This window comes from Erigeron canadensis, chromosome 3 (assembly GCF_010389155.1).
Source record: "Erigeron canadensis isolate Cc75 chromosome 3, C_canadensis_v1, whole genome shotgun sequence".
Taxonomy (NCBI): domain Eukaryota; kingdom Viridiplantae; phylum Streptophyta; class Magnoliopsida; order Asterales; family Asteraceae; genus Erigeron; species Erigeron canadensis.
This window is the reverse complement of record NC_057763.1, coordinates 6,772,760-6,794,900: the sequence shown is the minus strand read 5'-3', so window position 1 is coordinate 6,794,900 and position 22,141 is coordinate 6,772,760. Positions and strand designations below refer to the sequence as shown.

The window sequence follows — 22,141 nt, the reverse complement described above, 5'->3', positions numbered from 1 at the left end:
TCGATATCAAAGTGATGTTTTTCTCTGATACCACATGTAATAACACGATTTCTGCTCTGTATTCGATCTCAACAATGGCGGATGTAAGTGTGTGTGTTCTTGGTGTGTTTAGTGTGTGTATTGAGAGAGAGTATGTGTGTGTGTTTTTTGAGACGGACTGAGGTGTGTGTTAATTATGAGGGTTGTTCTTGAAATAGTTATATGTACATGTATATATATATGATGCCTAAGGAATGAGGAGTATTTATACTATAAGTCCTTACACATGCTAAACTTTATATTTAGCTTTTCATCCTTAGTTATCATATATCTATGATTTAACAACAACTAAGTCCACAATCTTAATTACAATTTATCACTATTTTTGGATTTCTAACATCTCCAACCAAAAAGATTAGCTTTAAGGGGTGCAAGGCGATTCCATGGGAAATTCCAAAAGGTGGGGGCCCAAAGTAGCAGATTGTAGAAGAGACTTCATCGATTTTGTTGTGTAACATCCTGTTTAATCATGCTTCCATTTACAAGTGTTGCCAGAACTCGAAATTTAAAGGTGGGACACTTGTATAAGCATAATTTGAAATTGTAGCAATTCGACCAGAATGGAAGGGCTTCGCAACCAAGACCAGGACCATTGAGTTGTCTTCCCATGCCAATGCAATCATCTCGAACTGAGAAAGCTTTTCCTTTTTCCAGTTTGTATAAATCTGGAAATTCTTCACGAAGCGGACCATTTCCAACCCACATATCAATCCAGAGATGAATAGTAGCCATCCCCAACTAAACCTGTTATCATATATATATTCTCCAAGGAAACATCAAACTCATCGACGTGGGAGTTTAGTTTCCCAATGGTTTTCCAAACTCCCACCAAGAAGACTTAAAGGGGAATATTAGAGCAATTACGAGAGGAAAATGGATGGAGATTGTTTTGGTCAAAAATTTACCTAAGATAATCTACGTTAAAGACCTAGATTAATTATGTAACAAACCTTTCGTCCGTGAAGTTGTGTGCTTGAAGATTTTGAAAGGTCCATATACTGAGATGTTAAAATAATTGCAAAAATGTAACGTATTTGCTAAATATTGAATAATCACGTAAAATAATGATAAAATGAATGTTTTTATCAAGATAAAACTGTAAAAGTAAAGATCTACTTGTAAAACTTAACATATGAACAAATAAAGTGCCAAGATCTTGAATAAACAACGTTAAAACGTGATAATACTTAATAATTCGTTGAATACTAATATAAATGCATAAAATATGATTAACTAAAATACTTGAGCATAAGTAAAAAGATTACTTTGTAAAAGTTGATCAAAAGTAAGCAAAATGTAAAGATATGAGCGATAATCGTAAGAAAAACGTTATATAATATATAAATAAAGTAAAATGCATAAATGGAGTAAGAACACAGTGATTTGTTGACGAGGAAAAACCCTTAATCCTTCTGGATTTCCGGCATAAAAACCTCAGGAGGAAGCAACCGTCCCTCCGTGCTACTTTTATTATTATAAATCGAAGTTAATTACAATTCAAGGGCGCAAGTGATTGATCTAAGTGTTACAATGATGAAAAGTGTTATGTGGAATGTGTTTATAGAAGAAATTAGAGAGAAATATGTGTTTTCCTGTGATAAATCGAAGTGCTTTAGCCTAGCAATCACTTGCCCCTTTTATAGAAAAAATAACCAACTAACTATCCTAAAAATTTGGGATCTTGAGTTGGAAATCAAGGATTTAAAAATTCGTCTAAAGTATATCGAATGAGATCTCTAATGCAAGAGCATGAAATTTTAAGAACACTCATATAATTTTTATAATTTATCAATGTACAGTTTTTGTATTAAAAGATTTTGAATGAATTAGAGGAATAAAATGATTTATGAAGGAGAGAAAAAATTGAGTGGTTGAGATTTGAAAAGAGAGATAAAAATGAAAGTTGAAAGTTGTGGGACATTGATGTATGGTACATCATGCATTATCATATGTACATTGTTGAAATTGAAAGTTGAAAGTTGAAACCTTATTTGCTTTATAATATAGTATAGATATAAAAGTATAGATATTTAGTTTTTATTTATCAAATTTTTGTATTATACAATAATTGTTTCTAACTATGAGTATTAAGGTTTTCTTTTTAGGATTTTTTTAGCTTTTCTTCATCATATTTTTAACTATTGGTTATTCTTCATTGTTATTTGCTTTATAGAATTGATGATTATATCTATCTTTGAATTTTTTATTCCCAAAATTTAGGTTTTGTTAATTATTATATGTTATGTTGCAAGCTTATATATACTAAGATATTATATAACTGTTATCAAAGTGTTTATTGGTTGATATAATTGTTAGTAAATCATTAATTATACTTCTATATTATTATTTTATAAAAATTCTAACCTCGTCCTTTTAGAAATAGTTAGAATGTTGTTACAATAAAAATAGCCCTTAATGAACCTTCTTTTAGAAAAGTTTATAAGAAATGACCAAATTTATTACTCGTATTAATGAACTAATTTACACAATAAACTCTTATCTTTTAAAACAACCTAACTACCACATTTACATCAATTATGTTTACACCAACCTACATCACTTACCGCCTCACTGCCACCAATAGTTGCCGCCATCACTGCCAGAGCATCGTTGCCGGCACAATCATCGCATTGCATGGACACTATACTACACTACTAGTATTATTGTTATCGAAGTGTTATTCTTCATATTAATATACTATCACATGTTATGTCTCTATCATTGTTATCAAAATGTCATTTAATATATGAAAATTATATAGAGTAATAAACTTTTTTCTTTTAATTTAGAAAACAAGATACCAATGAAAACGCAAGAGCGTAATTTTCTCATCAATACTACTATAGAAAATTACACGCCTTTGCTAAAAAGAAGAGGTGTAAAATGACTATTTTACCCTTAATGAATTATCCTATATCTTTAAAATATTTCTTTTAGATTAATTGTTTTTACATCAATTATTTTCACCACTTATCACCGTCACCATCACCACTCGCCGCCACCACCATATCCCTGTCGCATTGCACGTGTATCCTTTGATCTTCTAAAATATTTTACCACTACCTCTATATTATTTACATTTGTATCAACCTGCAACATTCGACATCGTCACTACCACCAATAGTTGTCGCCATCACCACCCAACGCCAATACCACAAGACTACCGCCGCAACCACCACCACTTCATTGCGCAAATAGCGTGCTATTCAATCTTGTTCAAAACTAAATTGCTGATCAAAGATACGAACGCATAACTTTACTTATATTGAGTGACACATCACACATCGTACTTTATATTGAGTGACACATCACACATCGTTATGGCAGAAGTTTCCGCACCAACTACCATGTAAATAAATAATTAGTTTGTAAACAAATTATAATACACCAATAATTTAAAAGATAACATTAAACTATGGAGGTTTAACAAATGAAAAGCAACGTAAAATTTACGAACCTAATTAAATGAACAAAGTCCATGTCCCACCACCACGTACACGGTCCAACACCTCCATCATCTACTAAGCCGAATAAATATTTCCATAGTTGAAAACAACTTTTATATATATATACCAGGTCTTTTACCCGCACGATATGCAGTTATTTAAAAATGTTGTTTTAGTTATATGAATATTTATAATAACTTTTAACAACTATACATTATTTAGACATGTACATATAAATCTATATTAAATGGATATTTTTACATTTATTGAAATAGATAAATTCAAAACATAACTCTTATTATTTATGAAAATCTTTACATTTATATAAAAACATACGTAATCAAATATTCATATTAACTATCATATATTATACTTCATGCAATACTAATGAACATAAAATGAAGTTAAAATGTAAATATAATGTAAAATCATCGATCTTTTATTTTTTGCAAAGTGATATGTGACTTATTAGAATTTCATCACACTCTTTCAAAGAAAATAGTTTCATAAAACTTACTTCATCAAATAATAAAATTCATAAAAGTTGAAAAGTTTTAATTAGATATAGTTAGAAACCAAATTCAAATTATGATTAGATTACAAAGAACAAACCTATGATTCAAATTATGTTGAATTCACCTAGTAATTGATAATAGTTTTTATAAAACGTAAAATCACCACCACGAAAAGGATAAAAAACTATATTACAATGTGATATATAATATTGGTTATATTAGATAGTAAAATTAAGAAATAAATAATTTGAAAACCAAATATTTTCCAATTTTAAAAATAGATTTTAAATTCATATGGTTTCTATTATGATATAGAATGTGATTTTTTACTTTTATTTTTGTAAGATTTTGTTTATATATAGATTTTATTTTTATTTAATTTAATAGTTGTAGATAATATAATTTTGTAGATTTATATATTATAAAAAAATATAGAGATGCCACATAGGATAAAGACCTATGTGGCAATTTTTAAAAATAGCTTTAAATTGTAGAAGGCTTTAAATTGCTAGGATAACTATTGTTTTAATATTTATATAGATATCTATATATATACTAAAACAGTAGTTAACCGAGCTTTCTAAGTCATCCTCTTCAATTCAAAGCTATCCTTAAACGTCACCACGTAGGATTTATCTTATGTGACATCTCCATATTTTTTATACAACATATATACCCAAAATATTAAAATAAAAATTTCTCTCATATTTATCAAATCAAATCTTAAATATATTTTGACTTTTTAGTAAATATCTTATTTTCATTTTGTACGTGACAAATTAAAATTTTAAAATTGATAAAATATAATTTTTTTCTGAAAAAGAGACATTAGTTTTGATAAATATATTGTTTATTTATATATATCTTTCTCATTTTAAATTAAGGTCCATCGATCAACACATCTTTATAGGAAAGTTCATAAATAAATAAAAGCTCTTAAACAGGGTTTGCATCTATTTCATTAATTTTCTTCCTCTACATCAAATATCCAACTTATGTGGTTTAATTTGTTATTTTTCATGTGTTTTATAATATGTTATTATCTTATCTTTTTCTAATTGATTATGACATACTATTTTTTTTGTTACTTTGTTCAGGAGCAAACTTCGGGCTTTTACACTATCATTTCGGATAATTATTGTGTATGTCTATATAATTAAAGTCCATCAATCAACACAATCATTATATGAAAGTTCATAAATAAAAAATTTTTAAATAGGTTTTCCATTTAATTATTTTATTGATCTTCTTCCTCTGCATCAATATGCAAATTATGTTGTTTAATTTGTTAGTTTTCATGTGTTTTATAATATGTTGTTATCTTATTTTTAATTGATAACGTCATAGTAGGTTTTGTTACTTTGTTCAGAGCAAATTTCGGGATTTCACACTGTCATTCTAGATAATTATTGTGTATATCTATATCAAAAGGTTTAAATCAGTACTAATCGAACAATAACTTATAATAGTCCGTGCATCGCACGGGTTAAAAGACCTAGTATATATATATATATATAGGGTAACACTCCGGTGAGAACACTCTTAAAATAAGAACGATGAGAACACCTTAAAAACATCAATTTGATGCATTAAAAGTCCATAGAACTAACATAGTGCATAACTAATTATCATTATTTAAGTGTTTAACAACACATTCATCCGTCAAAATCGAAATAATCATGTTTTTGGTTTTATGCATCCATCTTGGATGCATATTCATCAAAATGATGCATCCAACATAAAACGTGATTTTTTCGATTTTGATTAATCAATGTGTTGTTAAACACTTAAATAATGATGATTTTAAGGTGTTCTCGTCGTTCTTATTTTAAAACTGTTATTATTTGATTGTATCAAATATCTTATGTGTAATTTTGAAGTTTATAATTGTGTGGAGCATGGATTATCATCCGTTATACAATTATTTGGAGATTTGGATTATTGATAACATGTGCACGAATATTGTTGTGATCATATGTATTCAAGTCGATCACATGTAATCATAACAATATTCGTGCACATGTGATCAAGTATCTAAATCTCCATATAATTGTATAACGGATGATAATCAATGCTTCCACACAATTATAAACTTCAAAATTACACATAAGTTATTCAAAAAACAATCAAAAAATAATTTTATTGTAAAGAATAATCATCGGTTGGGCTTGATTTGAAAAGTTCTCAAAGGTTCTCGCAAAAAAAAGGGTTCTCAAAATAACTTTTCACTATATATATATATATATATATATTTAACAGCGAGTTAGTAGTTAGTAGTTAGCCGTTAGCATTCGAAACATCACAGTGACATCCAATTGGACAGTATGCAGTGCTTGAACCATGCATGCCTGGGATGAAACCCAGGAATCTCGAAAACTCCTTAATAATCCACTCCTATAAATGTAGAAAGTGAGATTCGAACACTGGTGGATTTCCCCAAAATCAAAGACCTTACTAATTGGCCACCAACCTATTGGCAACAACTTTACATATCTAAAGTTTGGAGATCATGAAATTTAAATTAAAATCAAAGATTAGAATTTAATGTTAATATTTAAAATCAAAGGTCAAGCTCTTCCAACTTTGTTTATAAAGTTAATTTAGTGGATCTCATTCCCTACTGAGCCCGTTAATAAATATTGATATATTTATCAAACACTATAACTATTAGATATAAACCAGTATTGTTAAAAAAAATTATATAACATGTTTGTGGTAAATAAATCAAGAGTTACGGTACAAATAACACTTCTTTTTCTTAACAGAAAATGATACTATACTACAAATATTGATATATTTACTGTACAATATAATTTTTAAAGTACACTATACTATCCAGTAAAATATGTTTGTTATAAATAAATCAAGCGTTATGATAGGAATAAAAATATATTGATATGAATTTCTTATATAAGTAAAACTTTATATTTAAAATCCTATTCTATGTATTCTAACTAATAATTATTTAATTATATTATCATTTCTATTTTAATATTAATAAAATTCTAAATATATCTAAAGTTCAATCATTTGATTTTTCTTCTAATTTGATAACTCAAAATAAATATTAACTATTTAGAAATTAGATATGTATCATTTAGAAATATTAGTATTTACCAAACATATAAACATCTAACAATCAAATATTCCACTTGATCTACAACCTTCTTCCTTCTTCTCCGGCCACCTTCTTTTTCTCTGACCGCCACACCTCCTCCTTCTTCCTTCTTCTCCGGCGAACAACCACCGCCACCACCTCCGGCGACTTTCCGACGTGAATCAGGTTCATTTTCGGGTGGATACGGTATGAGCCAGTGGCCCTTATCCGTTCTAAGATGATCGTCAAAGGACGCACACGGGAATCGTATGGATTTGATGGGCGGAGATCCAAGAGACGGTGACGGTTGAAGCCCTTGCTACGGTACGGTCGAAGCCCTTGCTGCCGGCGTCGGCGCCGTGGTTGGGGTGGTCGGAGATGATGGTGGTGGCGGTGGTTGTCTCACCGGAGAAGAAGAAGGTGGTGGATGGCGGCGGCAGTCTCACCGGAGAAGAAGCAAGCTGCTGGCTGAAGAAGGAGAAGGAGGAAGAAGGAAGATCTGAGCCGTCCAAAGCTTTGATCCAACGGCTGGAAATTATACTTTTGTACTTTTTTTTTACCCTTGCACTACAATTAACTTTTTCATACATACATACATACATACATACATACATACATACATACATATATTTATAAACGCCATTACGAGTAGTAAAGCAAGCATGTTCATGCTACAGAGCCGTTTGTAAGTCTGCTTGTTACTATTTATGATAATAATGGGGTTGATGACTTATAGAGTTATAGGTAAGATATTTGACTTTAAAAATCGATCCGAGTTTAAGTCTCGCTCTTTAAATTTATGGAGGTAGATTATTGGGATTAGTTTCTGGGAATGTAAGAAACTTTGAACAAATGTCTATAGTAGGAAATAACTAAAGTTGTGTGTATTGTATTTAAGCAACTCGAAAAAATATTTATTGTATGTAAGAAATTTTGTTTCAACCAATTAAAATCTGACAAGTGACACCTATAGATGGTTGCCACGTATGTTTTCTTACATACAATAAACATTTTTTCAAGTTGCTTACATACAATACACACAACTTTAGTTATTTCCCACTATAGACATTTCGTCAAAGATAGTTAACTAATCCCTAGATTATTTGAAGGTTTTCAGAAATTCTGAGTTTTATTTCACGCGTTCACGAAATTTATTAATTTGTCGTTTGAAAAAATATACATGATAATTTATTACATACTAGAAGGGCATTCGCGAAATGAAGTGGTAGTGGCGATGGTGACGGGTGGCAACGGCTTTGGTGGTGGCGGTAGTAGTGGTAGCGGTGATAGGTGACTGCGACGTTGGTGATGGCTGCGACGTTGGTGGTGGCGGTGGTGGCCATTAAGGTGTAGTTATTAATGCAAAAGTTCTTGATGTAAAAGAGGATAATGTAGTTATATTTTAGTATTGAAAATGTATGTTGTAAATAAATTCATTACTAGATAGGTGTCCGCGCAATGCAGCGGCGGTAACGACGGAGGTGATGGTGTGGTTATTAACGTAAAAGTAATTTCATCGCGGCCGGAGATATGATGAATTGTTGCGTTGGGATATGAAAGAGGGAGGAGGGGGACTAATTTTGAGTTAGGGTTTTTGCTATGTGTTTCTGCGTGAGAGAGATATGGAGGTTGAGTTTTTTTTAACGACATTTTAGTCATAGTCTATAAAGTAGAAATAAGGATGTATTAAGATGGAGTTTGACCGATCCAGGCCGATATTTGACCGATATTCCCGAAATTTTACCGAGATTCCTGATAATTGGTCGATATCCCATGGTTGACTAGCGTTGACCGATATTTGAGCCGATCCCACCCATTTCGTCTCCTTGAGCATCCGATACCGATACCGAGATATCGGCTGAGACAACCAATATTTACAACACTGCATGCACCCATATACATCATCACACCGTCAATGCTTGCACAAATACCCTCCAATAATTATGTATATATACACTTAAAACCAACTAGAACAGGATGTGTACAATGAGGTGATATAATGGAGGTGGAGGCGGTGGCGTGCAACGGTGGTAACGGTAGTGGTGGTGGCGGTGGCCGGTGGTGGCGGCGATTGGTGGTGGTGGTAGCGGCGGCGGCGGCAAGTAGTATAGATTATTAATTTAATGTGGTTTTAATAAATGGTTGAGCGTTAAATGTTGAAAGTTAAAAATGTTATTTACTTTATAATATGCTAGAACGGTATCCGCGTAAAGCGACGGTGTAATAACGACAGTGGTCGTGGTGGCGGTGACAGGTGGTGATGGTGCACGACGTAGCGGTGGCGGCTACGAAGATTGGTAGTGGTGGCGGTGGGCAATTATTGGTGGTGGTGGTGGCGACAACGAGTAGTTTAGGTTATTTATGTAATGTGGTTTTGATGAATTATTGAAACTTATTTGTTGAAGTTGAAACTTAAAATTTCAACAAAAACCATATTTGCTTTATAATATTATAATATGTATATTAAATTTTCGTAATTTACAACATTTTTTTTATTTTTACAGATTTTTAGTTTAACCTTAAAAATTTCCATCTTTTAAGTTTTGCCCTCATCAAAGTATTTGTTTTTAGTGTTTTGACACTAAGGGGGTGATTGGTTCATGGAATTCATAGGAATTCCATGGAATTGGAATCTAAATTCCATGCTTTACCATGTTTGGTTACAAAATAGGATGGAATTGGAATGTAAAATTTTCCTTCAAATTCCTTAATATACAGAATTCATAAATCCTTCACCATATCAATGGAAAGTTTCAATTCCAATAGAATTGAAAATTTTGACAAAAAAGCCTCTTCTTTACAATTAAACCCTATATTGTTTATTCAGCCTTACCTCTTTTCCTTTTTCTCGATGTCATAATCTTTGTTGCTATAAAAGTGTAACACCCCGAGTTAGGCTCGAAATATTACCGAAAAGATATAGCGTATGCATGGGATTATCGTAGAACATGAACTATATGAATAAAAGGGATTCGGTGAATCCAACATTAACAAACAAGTACGTAACGCATAATGCAAAATAAGGGGGCAATAGAATCATGGATCAATGTAAGTCCAAACCCAAGTTCTAGCACAAGCATCAATCAACCGACACCTCTTGGATTATCTAGATAACCTGAAAAGTGTACTAAACAAGGTCAACAATAGGTTGGTGAGTTCGTAGGAAAGAATGAACAAGAACACGTACCAATGTCAACCAATACAAAATTAACACCAAGCATGATCTAAAATTTGCACACTTGTACCCAATGTCCCTCAATGTCCCCAAGTCGTCCATAATGTCCTCAAGTACTAAAAGTACCCGTAAAATGTCATCAAGTACTTAAAGTACCCGTTTGTATTGTCATCATGTACCTCATTGTACTCAATTGCACATCATGCACCTCATTGTACTCAATTGCACATCATGCACCTCATTGTACTCAATTTCACATCATGCACCTCATTGTACTCAATTGCACAAAAGTTGTTCATCCATGACCATCAATGTCCACACATAACCAAAACACCATGTACATATACTTCGTACGATACTACTTTTGAAAGGCCTTTGATGTTTATATATAGGGTCACCCGCAGCCTTCCCACCACATCTCCAACCTTTCAAAGGCATTACCGTCCTCCATATATACACAACTAACCTATAATAAACTCAACATACATATACAATAACCATACAACAAATCACATAATTGCACATCTACAAAACCGTCGCACAACATGTAAATCCATAAATCAATTAATGTCTCCATAACAACCATGTCCATCAATGACCCTCACACGTGTATTCACATAATGAACTACATATCAAGATATTTAGAATACACATAGTAAGCAAGAACAAGTAATAATGATATCAACAAGTATCCTAACAAGTCCTATGTTTTCATGCATGCACACATTGTCCCTCAATTGTCCTCTTGTCCTCCATAATGTCATCAACCAAGACACTCAAACATATGCCCAATCAAGTCATGTCATCAATCAAGAAAATCAAGCGTATGCACAATTGAACTATGTCATAAATCAAGGCAAACATATAGTTGCACACTCAAATAAGTCAACACACAAAAGTTGTACACTTTTCAGCTCGAATCTCAATTGAGTAGGGAGCTACGAAACTCACCTGTGACGAGCAAAAACAACCCCACGAAGAAAAGAAGTAAAATCGACGTCCACGATAGCTAAAACCTATCATATACGTATCACATTAATTCTAAAGCATCTCAAGAGGTAAGGTCTGTTTTATAAGGTTTTGATCAACCAAGATGAAATCATTACGGTTCATTTCATAACGACTAGTCGGGGACTTGACCACTGTTTCTTTATCAAAACTTTTGAATTATTCACATCAAGTTTTGGACTCAGAGGGCTATACCATTAGAAAATAGACTCAATTACGCTTCCGTGGCCGCTTGAATCGTGAAAAACGGACTTACGGTTCAAAAGTTATGCTTATTACAAGAAAGATGAGTTTTGGCGTAAAGTTTATCGTAAACAGGAGCTTTCTGGCGTAAAGCAAAACTAGAGGGGCGTAAATTATGCCAGGTGGGGCGTAATTTACGCTGGTTACTGAACATGATCGACCAGTTATGCCCAAAATCAAGAAAAACGAACCCAAACACCTCCAAATCGACCCCAAACTCATTTTTGACCATTTTGGAACCATTTTGAAGCTGCCAAACATGTTACTAACATATTTTGAACAAAACCCATCATCAAAACTCTTTCATAACATCAATCCATAACCAAAAGACACTCAAATTCATCTTTGACCTAATTTGATCCACTAAACCCTAATTTGCATTTTGACCTGATTTGTGGCCCGAATTTACTTGAAATAAGTTAGAAACAAGTTAATAAACATAAAATGATGATTAAGGGATGAGTTTCACTTACCAAATCTTCTTCCAAAAGCTTAACCCGAGTTTGACCCCAAAGAGGATGTTCTTGCACTTTTTGATGACTCAAATCTTGATATGATGCAAAGGAGATGTAATAGATGATATTTTCTAACACTAATCTAACTTGAAACCATAATCTTGGTGTAAGAATCTTAGATAGAGAGAGAGAGAGAGACATTTGGGTGTATGTGTGTTTTGTTCTTGCAAGAAGAAAGAAAGAGAAAGATAGAGTGAAGAATGAATGGATGGGTGGAAAATAAGGAAGATAGGGTTGGATAGGTTAGTTGGGTGATGGGTCATGGGTCATGGGTTTGACCCATGGAGGATCCATTTCATGTTTCTTACTAGATTAAATGTCATCTAGCACCGTAAAGCCAATTAATCTAAATGTCATCTCAAAATGTAAATTCATTAGCACTAACAATGATATCGACTAGTACATAAGTTCCAAATTAAACGATAAATTGATCTATATGAACACATTGCACTTAAATGAACTCCAAATCGCACTTGAACTATATTAGCCAACTCAATAATTATTCAAATTGTACTTGTGGTCAAACGGTCAAAGTCATAATCGTTACAAAAAGTATCCACAATCACTGCTGCTTATCAGAGTAACGGTAGTCACCACCACTGTTGCTTATTAAAGTACAACCACCGTTGATGCTTATCGAAGTAATGACAGTCACCACCACTACTGCTCATTGGGGTAACAACCATCGCTGATGCTTATCAAATTAACAACCACCACCGCTCATCAGATTAACAACCACCACCGCTGCTACTAATTCACGGCGGTCGGAGTAACAACCACCATAGACAGCGATCGAAGAAACCTTAAGGACATGATGAAAATGGAGGACGCCAATAACAGATAAATAAGGGTAAATAAAAAGAAGTCTTGATGGGGGTGTTGTTTGGAAGAAAAGCTGCCGGAATAAAAAATAGTGTGTGTCTGTTAGATCTGGACGGTGAAAATGACTCTTGATTTGGTTTTTTGCTTTTGAAGAATATAGGGCTACGTATGATGTGTTATATGTTATTATCTTTATTATTATTATTAACAAAGGTTAAACTTTTCTTTTTACATATTTTATATTCAAATTCTTTTAACTGAATTCCATTGATGTGTATTTTCCAATCTTAAATTTATAAACACGAAATACCTAGTTACTGACTACTACATACTTGCGGGCAGTGGACCCGTTCGTATGCAATATAGTTGACTTGGTAAACCGAGGTCGAACACAAGGGCTTATTAAGTAATTGTTAATAATAAAGCGATTCAAATGAAAGGGGGGGTTTTGTGGCTGAATTGCCACTTTGCAATTAGTTAATAGAAGAAGTTAGTAATCCCGTAGGATTAATTGCAAAGAGAGTTGATGTTGTTGAATCTTAGCAAAGATTTAAAAGGAACACCTACTTGGATCAACTCACATGCTTATCATCGGGTCTAAATATTACTTGCATTTGTTGAACGACTCAAAAGGTAGACAAGATGAACTTCCGTTATACTTGAAACTTTAACTGCTCAAAATATAATTATTGTTCCCGCACTTAATTTCTACTCTTAACAGTTAAGCATTAAAAACTTGAGTTGATTTTATGATTTAATCTTTTGAAAGCTTTCTCCCGAACTGCTTATTCGCCTAATCAGACCCCTCTATCATAAGCGTTTACACACTCAAAATGGATTTAATTGTTTAAAATCTTTATCGTTGGTTTCTCCTGAACTTCAACGACTTTAGGTTAATTATGAACCGATTAACCGTTTAATAAACCAATTGAGAATGACGTAGATCTCTCCCGAACTTCTAATTACAGTTATCAATCAATTAATATAAAAGATGAAAACAATATTTAAACCCAAATATATGTGGATCTACGATTAAACATAAAAATCTTGTCCAACACTTGCAAGCAACATTAAATTGAACCTTTGACATGCTTACTATCCAAGCGAGTGCAAAAGAATTAGCTACTCATAATTAAAACACAAGAACAAACAAATAGAGAAGAAATCATATTATACCAAATGATTGAAGAATATCCGGTAGCAATAACGATTACAATCCAAAGATGAAAAGAGATAAAATCCTAACTTGTCTGCTCCAAATTGCTAATAACAATGAGAAACTAAAGAAAATAAGCCAAAAGATTCGACCATGAATGCAGAACCTTAATCGTCTATATATACAAAAAAAACGCGTGTAACGACCGTTAGTTGGCTAACTCCCGTTACGTTTGTACTACGCGTGTAACCCCTGTTACTCAAGTAACGGTCGTTACCCTCCTTTGAAATTCTAACTGCTGTTATGTCAGTAACTTCAAGTTACAGGTGAAACCCAAAATCCACTATATAACGCCCGTTACAATTATAACAGCCGTTACACCTTCCAGAATTCGTTTTCTTCGTCTTTCACTTGATTTCGACCGAATCCTTCTCCCGTTTCTTCCATAAATCATCTAAAACAACCAATTCATTCGTCTAATCAGTTTCCAACCTGAAAACACTTAACACAACCTCAAAGCATCAAAAGTTGGATATAAAACTATAAAAATAACGAATAATTGGTCCTAAAGTCACGTGGGAAATGGTATAAAATATGGCACATCATCCATTGAATACTGTCAACCAAACACAAGACAAATATTAAAACTTTGAGATTCCAATTCCTTCAACAAATTCCAATTCCTTCAAAAACATTCTGTGAACCAAACTGTCCCTAAGCTTTTAGATTCTCACTTATTTATCAAACACCTTTCACACATTTAAAATATTACTTTAAAACATTTGAACGGTTTATTTTCATCTGTTTCTTTATACACAACACTTTCTTATTTTTACTAATTTTTTAAGCCCCAAAAAGTTTTCAATCTTTTAACTATTTCCCCATCAATGTTTCGTTTTCAGTTTTTTTGACACTAAATTTTTTGGATTCTTATATTTTCATTAAATAACTTTCACATATTTACGGCTTTGAATTGATCATTTTCATCCGTCTCTCTACATATAATGTTTTTACTCGAAACCAACAACCCCACCAATAATCGTCGCCGCTAGATCAACGGGAGTCACTATCACCACATTACACGGGTAGCGTGTTATATATTTTAAGTATTGCTTCCAATTGCACACCCTTCTTTATCTCATCTATCTTATATTAATTAAATAAACACTTCCTTTCTCTCTCTCTCTCAATATATATATACACACATACACATATTTGTCTCTATTTATACATGCCGCATAAAACGGTTGGATTTATATCTCAACAGAACAGAAACCCATGATGATGATGGTGGTGGTCCTTTGATGAACATCAATGACCCTCATGAATTCCATCTCTTTCTAAAGGTAAATACAATTTATCAATTAATTTGCTTAAAATTTTGATCTTTTCTTGATGGGGTTTGCGAATCTTGAAGTAATTTTTCTGGGTTTTGTTTGTTGTTCAATTTACAGCTTAAAGATCAATTATTTCATTAAAATAAAATAATGGGTTTTGTTTATTTTAAAGGTTTGTTGGTGACTGTGACAAGTTGGTTTGGATCTGTTATTTTGTACTATTTTACTGCATGATTGTTATGTAAGTTATGAATAGTGTATTTATTTATGCCTAAAAAGTTTGGCTTTTTTGAGTGGATTTTTTTTAAAAAATAATAATAATTGAAGTAGTATATTAATGGATTTGAGTCATGAATTATTATTTTGGATAATCATTTTCATGTTGAATTTGCCTCCATTGTGATACCAGTCTCACGACCAACATGAATTAGTCGCAACAACGTTAATGGGTGAATATGTCTGTTGTAAAATAGATTATCTTACATGTTAGTAAAAATTTTATAATACAAGCTATGTAGATTAGTTATATCAAAATGAGATTGACCATTGACTGTGCTTGTAATATGTTATGGTTCTTTTATCCCAACAACGTTAATGGGTGAATATGTCTGTTGTTTTATTATATAAAGAAAGCTCATTAGTATTGAAAAGAATCTAGTTAAGATTGTGGAAGGTTATAAAATGTCTATAACTTTGTTCATATAAAAGTTAGAACGCCACGATATGACAGTAAAGGTCTAGATTAGTCCTAAAACTTTTTAATGAACTTTTGGGCACTTAAAAAGTGAATTGTAACCACTTTTGTTGGATTTAGTCTTATAGAGAAAAACAAATGTGTCATTATCTAATTATGGGATAGCCTTCATATTTCCATTAGATTACAAGCAGAATCATTTATTTTTGTTGGAAAATTTATATTCCAAGTTGATGAGTATTAGAAATCTGTAATACTTTGTGATCTGTTTGGTTTTCCTGAGGATAAATCGCATAAACTGAGCACAGCTGTTGACCAATATGTGAAGTCAAACATACTATTATTCAAAGTTGTAACTAATGAATTTTAACTTGGCATGAAGGTTAGTGTAAGTAGTGGTACCATATACTAGTTGGTATCGTGAAAGCATTTATGATTTTGATGTCCAAATTTATCTGTTTTGATTAGGAAAGGCAGTACTTTTCTACCACCTTAATGAAAGTTATATGTCAAACATTGATGATCCATTTATATATTGGCTTCATGAGTTCAGACGGTTAATGTAAGCTGTTGGTCATACCGTGATCATACAATAAGTCAAACCTACTTATTGTGTCGTTAATTTGCAAGCTCAAATCTTGGATATGTTGAATTTTGTATGAAGTTTAATGTGTTATGAGCAGATCTACAAACAATGTTGAACTCAACAGTAGCAACTTTGAAGCTAATAGTTACTGGTTTAGTTGTTAAAGTCAATGACCGAATTCTTATACCATTACAATGAACTATGATTCTGTAAACATGTGCTCTTATTATATTTTTCAGCCTTTTTACCATGTTTTTTATTGTATTTTTGGTCCAGGGTTTGTGTTAAATCGATCTAAGGGTAGCAAATATAATATGGAGGAAAAGAGAGAACTTGTGTATGAAATAGCTGATTGGTCAGAAGGTGCATCAGAAATTTTGCAATCTTGGAGCCGACAAGAGATTTTGCAACTCCTAAGCTCTGAAGCGGGACAGGAAAGAAAATACACGGGAGTATCAAAGTTAAAGATCATTGAGGCCCTTCTTAAAATTGTGGCCAATAAGAAATCACAAAGGGCCGCTAAAAAGCAGAGAACTGCAACTGATAGTTCTTTGATTAACATTATTGATAGTGGGTCAGATTCTACCGAGATTAAATTATGCAAAAATTTGGCATGTAAAGCAAAATTAAGTCAAGAAGATGTGTTTTGTAAAAGGTGTTCATGTTGCATCTGTCATCAATACGATGACAACAAAGATCCGAGTCTTTGGTTGATTTGTAGCTCAGAGAATCCGTATCAAGAAAAATCATGTGGGTTATCGTGTCACCTTGAATGCACTTTACAGCACAAATTATCTGGGATTCCAAAAGTCGGGTGTAATAGTGGACTGGATGGGAGCTTTTACTGTGTATCATGTGGTAAAGTGAATGATTTGCTTCAGTAAGTTCTTTTCGACATCTTTTTCTTGCATTTTGCAAAAAATGTATTCTCTAGATGTGACATTTTTGTTTTCTTTTGTGCATCAGCCAAGTAAAACTAATAAGTACCAGGTCAATAGATTAAGTCACCTAGAGCGTATGTTTAATGCATAAACTTTCTAATCATGTTATTCGAAAATTAGATTAGTAAGAAAAATGGTTGATGGGTCTAAAACATATGTCTAAAGATGTGCTTTTGGTCATTTTGATGCGACCCATTTTTTATCGGTATAATAATTACTCAGTATGACCTATTATGTAAACTAGTACTCTCGTGCTAACATGAAACTGTACACATAGGTATTGGCGAAAACAAATGATAACAGCAAGGGACACGAGGATTGTTGACATTTTGTGCTATCGTGTATCTTTGGCCCAAAAGCTGTTAATTGGGACCATCCGTTATGAAACTCTTCACAAAATTGTCAACGAGATAATTCAAAAACTTGAAGCAGATGTAGGCCCATTGACTGGTTTGCCAGTCAAGCGTGCCAGAGGCATCGTTAACCGGCTTCCTTCTGGTCAAGAGGTTCAGAAGCTATGTGCATTTGCAGTTGAGTCACTAGATTCAATTATATCTAACACACATGATCCTGCTGGCAAAGGTTGTTTTCTATATGATCTTTGTAAACTTCTGTCCATTGGAGCTTGACTTTTAAAGTCAAATGATGATGGGTTTCTTTTGCAAATGAATTATTATTATTAGAAATCTTTATGTTTTCACAGAAAACAAGAAAGTCAAAAGCAGTCAAAGCCTGGCAACGAACTCTAGCAGTCTTTCCTATCCTTCTTCGGTTGAGGATGAAAACAACAACGTTGATGGTTACAAAGACATGAACGAGAAACAAATGGAAAATTGTAAGGAATCAGAAAAGTTGGCTCCTGATGATGTGAACATTGGTGTTCAAACTGCAAAAGAGTTTGATCAATTTGTTAACATGACAAAGGATAAATCACCCGTTACACCGTGCAAAGCAGAAAGCTCTAAAGATGAAAATCTTGCAAGAATATCGACAGCAGAACCTTCAAAAAACAATCTTGATAACGGGTCTTCGAAAAAGAAAAGCAGTGAAGAAGGGGAAGATCGGGATTTTGGATATTATGTGAAGGTGATCCGATGGTTAGAGTGTAAACAACATATAGATAAAAGTTTTAGACAGAAATTTCTCACTTGGTACAGCTTGAGAGCGAGCCCACAAGAAATTAGAATTGTGAAGGTGTTTGTGGATACGTTAATGGAGGATCCAGCTTTACTTGCAGAACAGCTTGTTGATACTTTCTCTGATGTGATCACGAACATGAAATGTTCAAAGGGGCTGTGTTTGAAGCTTTTTCACTAAAATTTCCGTAAAAGGTATTGGAGAAATAAGAAACTAGATCAGGATTGTTTTTTGCACGATATTTACATTCTTCATTTAGATTATCATCATTCATATTGATCTCATTTTTGTATAAAATATTTATGACTCAGTCTACACTTGATTATGAAGATGTATTCAACCATCTATCGAATCAAAGCAAGGCTTCATTGTTGTTCTTGTTTCTTACCGTATCAAGTTTGTCCTTAGCTTTTATCCTTTGTAAAACTTCTTGTGGTCATAAGGAAAGCTTTTTATGGGATTATAAGTTGATTTTTAGTGACAATGCTGACATAGATTGTTCAATCTCATGGTGGTTTTTGTGGTGGTTGGTTAATTGGCTGTAACAGCGTTTTCTGCTGGTGTTTTAAGTTGGATACACAAGAATTATGTTCTATGATGTGCCAAAACCAATATGTTCTATAGAGCGTTGGATGGAGACCAACGAGACTTGAATACGCCAAACGAAATGTTTAAGAGTTGGGTTCTGCAACAAACCAAGCTGTTCAACCTCTTCTTGGCTTGAATATTATTTACTTGATCTACAATCGCCTAATACAAGTAATTGATGAGGTTATTATGTCTTGATAAATAAGATGGTACCGAGAAGCAGAGGTGGCTCAACGGTAGTACGAGACTAGGCGATCGCTTTAGGCCCTAAATTTTCAAGGCCTCAATATTTTGTATATTAGACTTAATGTTTATACTTAATGTTTGGATTTAAGACTAAGTATCATTATACAATTTACATTGCAGTAACGTTTTTTTAGTTTTTGTATCAACATCTACATCTTTTTTATTACTAGTAGTTGAATAACAAAAGTCGAACTACTTTTATTTGTTACTTTAATTTATATCGTAATGGATTAGGCCTCCAAAATTGATTTCGTTTGAGGCCTCTACAAACTTTGAGCCGCCTCTGAGAGGCCTTTTAGTTTTGCGTAATGGTGTATGCTAACATGATATGAGGTTAGTTTTCATCAACAAATGTGAACCATTAAGTTTGTTTTGTTATTATTGAAAAAGATATAGTAGTAGGAATTTGGAAAGCAGCTGCATACATAAGCAAGAGTTTGGTTTTCATTTGTCCATTAATGAATGGTCAGGTTTGTGCATGTTGTGTTACTAAATTAGTTAAATGAGTTTTGCTTTGAAGGGAGATGATCAAATCAAATCAAATTCACATTGTAAATAGCAAAATCAAATCAAACTCCATTATGGTACCGAACTTGGCATATAAAATGAAAATATGAAATATCTTGTAATTAAACGTTACAAGGACAGTCCTGGGACCTAGATTACAAGCATCTAGATATATGTCCGTACAATATACGAAAGCTGAATGTGTTTAAGTTGTTTAGCAAAGACACGTGACTAAAGAGCTGAATGTAATGGTTTCATAGGAGATGGAGTTCTAGTTGTATTTTGCTATTAAGTTGATTTTTGCTATTTGAATGTATTGTTAGGTTGATTTTTTGACTACAAATCAAATTTATGTTTTAACTAGTTTAAACTTATTTTGACATAATGAGAGTGCATTAGTATAAATATAAAGGTCTGTTAATAACAAGCTATATTAACAAATAGTTATATATTTTTTTTTATCATAAATTTAGAATTTGGGTTTTCGACATGAATATACAATTTTTTTATACATTTAATAACAACTCTCGAGGATTTACTCAATATTTTCCTTAGTACATTAAATTTTGTTAGAGTATGTTATTTACTAAATGTAATTAAAGTTTTTAATTTTTAAGATGAAATCTCAAATATTTTATAGTATAGTAAAGATAAAGAGATCATTTACCTTTGCATGACACAATACGTTTTGAAGCACAAGCAATGTAGATTCCTAGGGAATGCGTAGTTAAACATAATTGGACAGGAGTAGTACCATGTGAGTGAGAAGATCCCATGATAATGATATTGCCATAAACAAAATTGTAAGCTTACGACAAAATGGATAATATTGTGGCGTAGTAAGGCTATGTTTTATGAATTCGGTCATACTTAATGAGATGCCAATGGGACACAATGGATTCAACATGTCAATTCACCTACAAATTATTTCCTTTCTTTTATTTAATACAAAATAAAATAAAAATTCAGAAACAAGTCGTAACCGGATGAAAAGATTACTAGACTACAATAGTAGAAAATGTCAAGTTTTGTTCCACAATATAGATATTCTCTTATTGAGACCCCAGAAAAAATATTTGGGACAAGTTTTTGGATACTTTTCACGTAATTAGCTCATTATATTATAATGTATGAATAACGAAGACCCACCAGGATTAATAGCGGGTTTGCTAGGTAATTTCTTAATCAGGTCCAAGTAAACTTGGCCCAGACTCGGCCCATAAGATGCATTCTGTAGCAAAATTTCAAAGTTCATCTTGAGGTTAGAGTATTATGGGAATCATGAAATTCATTCATAAGAACTCTGAAATTTGCATGTACTCGTTGAAATGTTCTTCACCCATGAGCAGATCTTCACATGAACCATACGGCTAAGTATTACATAACGTAAAACTTCGTATCCAATTTCGATATCAATCATCATGTCCAAACATTTTATACACTAGGTACCATGTAGTCAATTAACCAAATCATTCATAACTCCATGACGAATTGAATACGGTATTCAGTGCATCTCCATTCTCTACGTGCTATAGCGTATTGTAGTTTAGTCGCATAACATTAAACTCTAAACCCCCAAATTCTAGTTCATAATTAAATCCATTGCAAAGTGTTCAGCTTGAGAAACCAAAATTTATTTTTTGCGTCCAATACCAAACTATTTCACTTTCTTGAGTTCCTTTTAAATGGAAAAGAAAAGTGATATAGTTTGAAAACAAGTTTTGTTCTCAAATCTCAAATTTTTCATAAAAAAAAAAAAAAAAAAAAAAAAAGCGAAAAAGGTAAGGAACTTTTAAAATTTGCTTTTTGTCATGATATTTTCCACCTAAAAATGAAATGATTTGAAAAGAAAAGTAATCGTTATTGTTTCAATCTCTTCCATTCTTTTCTTTTACTTATATTTCATTTCATTTCCATTTAAAACAAATTCGAGAACAAATAGGTTTTAGGTGTGCTCTAAACATTAAACCCCACGACTACGTCAAAGTACTAAACTGAACCAACACCAAAATCAATTTTGTTTAGAGAGTTTTGGGTTTTTGCATCTAGTACCTACCTGTATCATATATAGGGCCACTAAACCCTAAAC

At 32.6% G+C, this 22,141-nt stretch overlaps 1 protein-coding gene across 1 annotated transcript; it reads left to right on the top strand.

Annotated features, from left to right (window-relative positions):
* Positions 1 to 15,161: 15,161 nt before the first annotated feature.
* LOC122593722 (VIN3-like protein 2) lies at positions 15,162 to 19,093 on the top strand. Its single transcript, XM_043766169.1, has 4 exons — positions 15,162 to 15,362; positions 16,910 to 17,513; positions 17,852 to 18,156; positions 18,278 to 19,093. Exons 2-4 carry the CDS (start codon positions 16,948 to 16,950, stop codon positions 18,889 to 18,891), a joined length of 1,485 nt encoding a protein of 494 aa, XP_043622104.1. The 5' UTR covers positions 15,162 to 15,362; positions 16,910 to 16,947; the 3' UTR covers positions 18,892 to 19,093.
* The last annotated feature ends 3,048 nt before the right edge of the window (positions 19,094 to 22,141 follow it).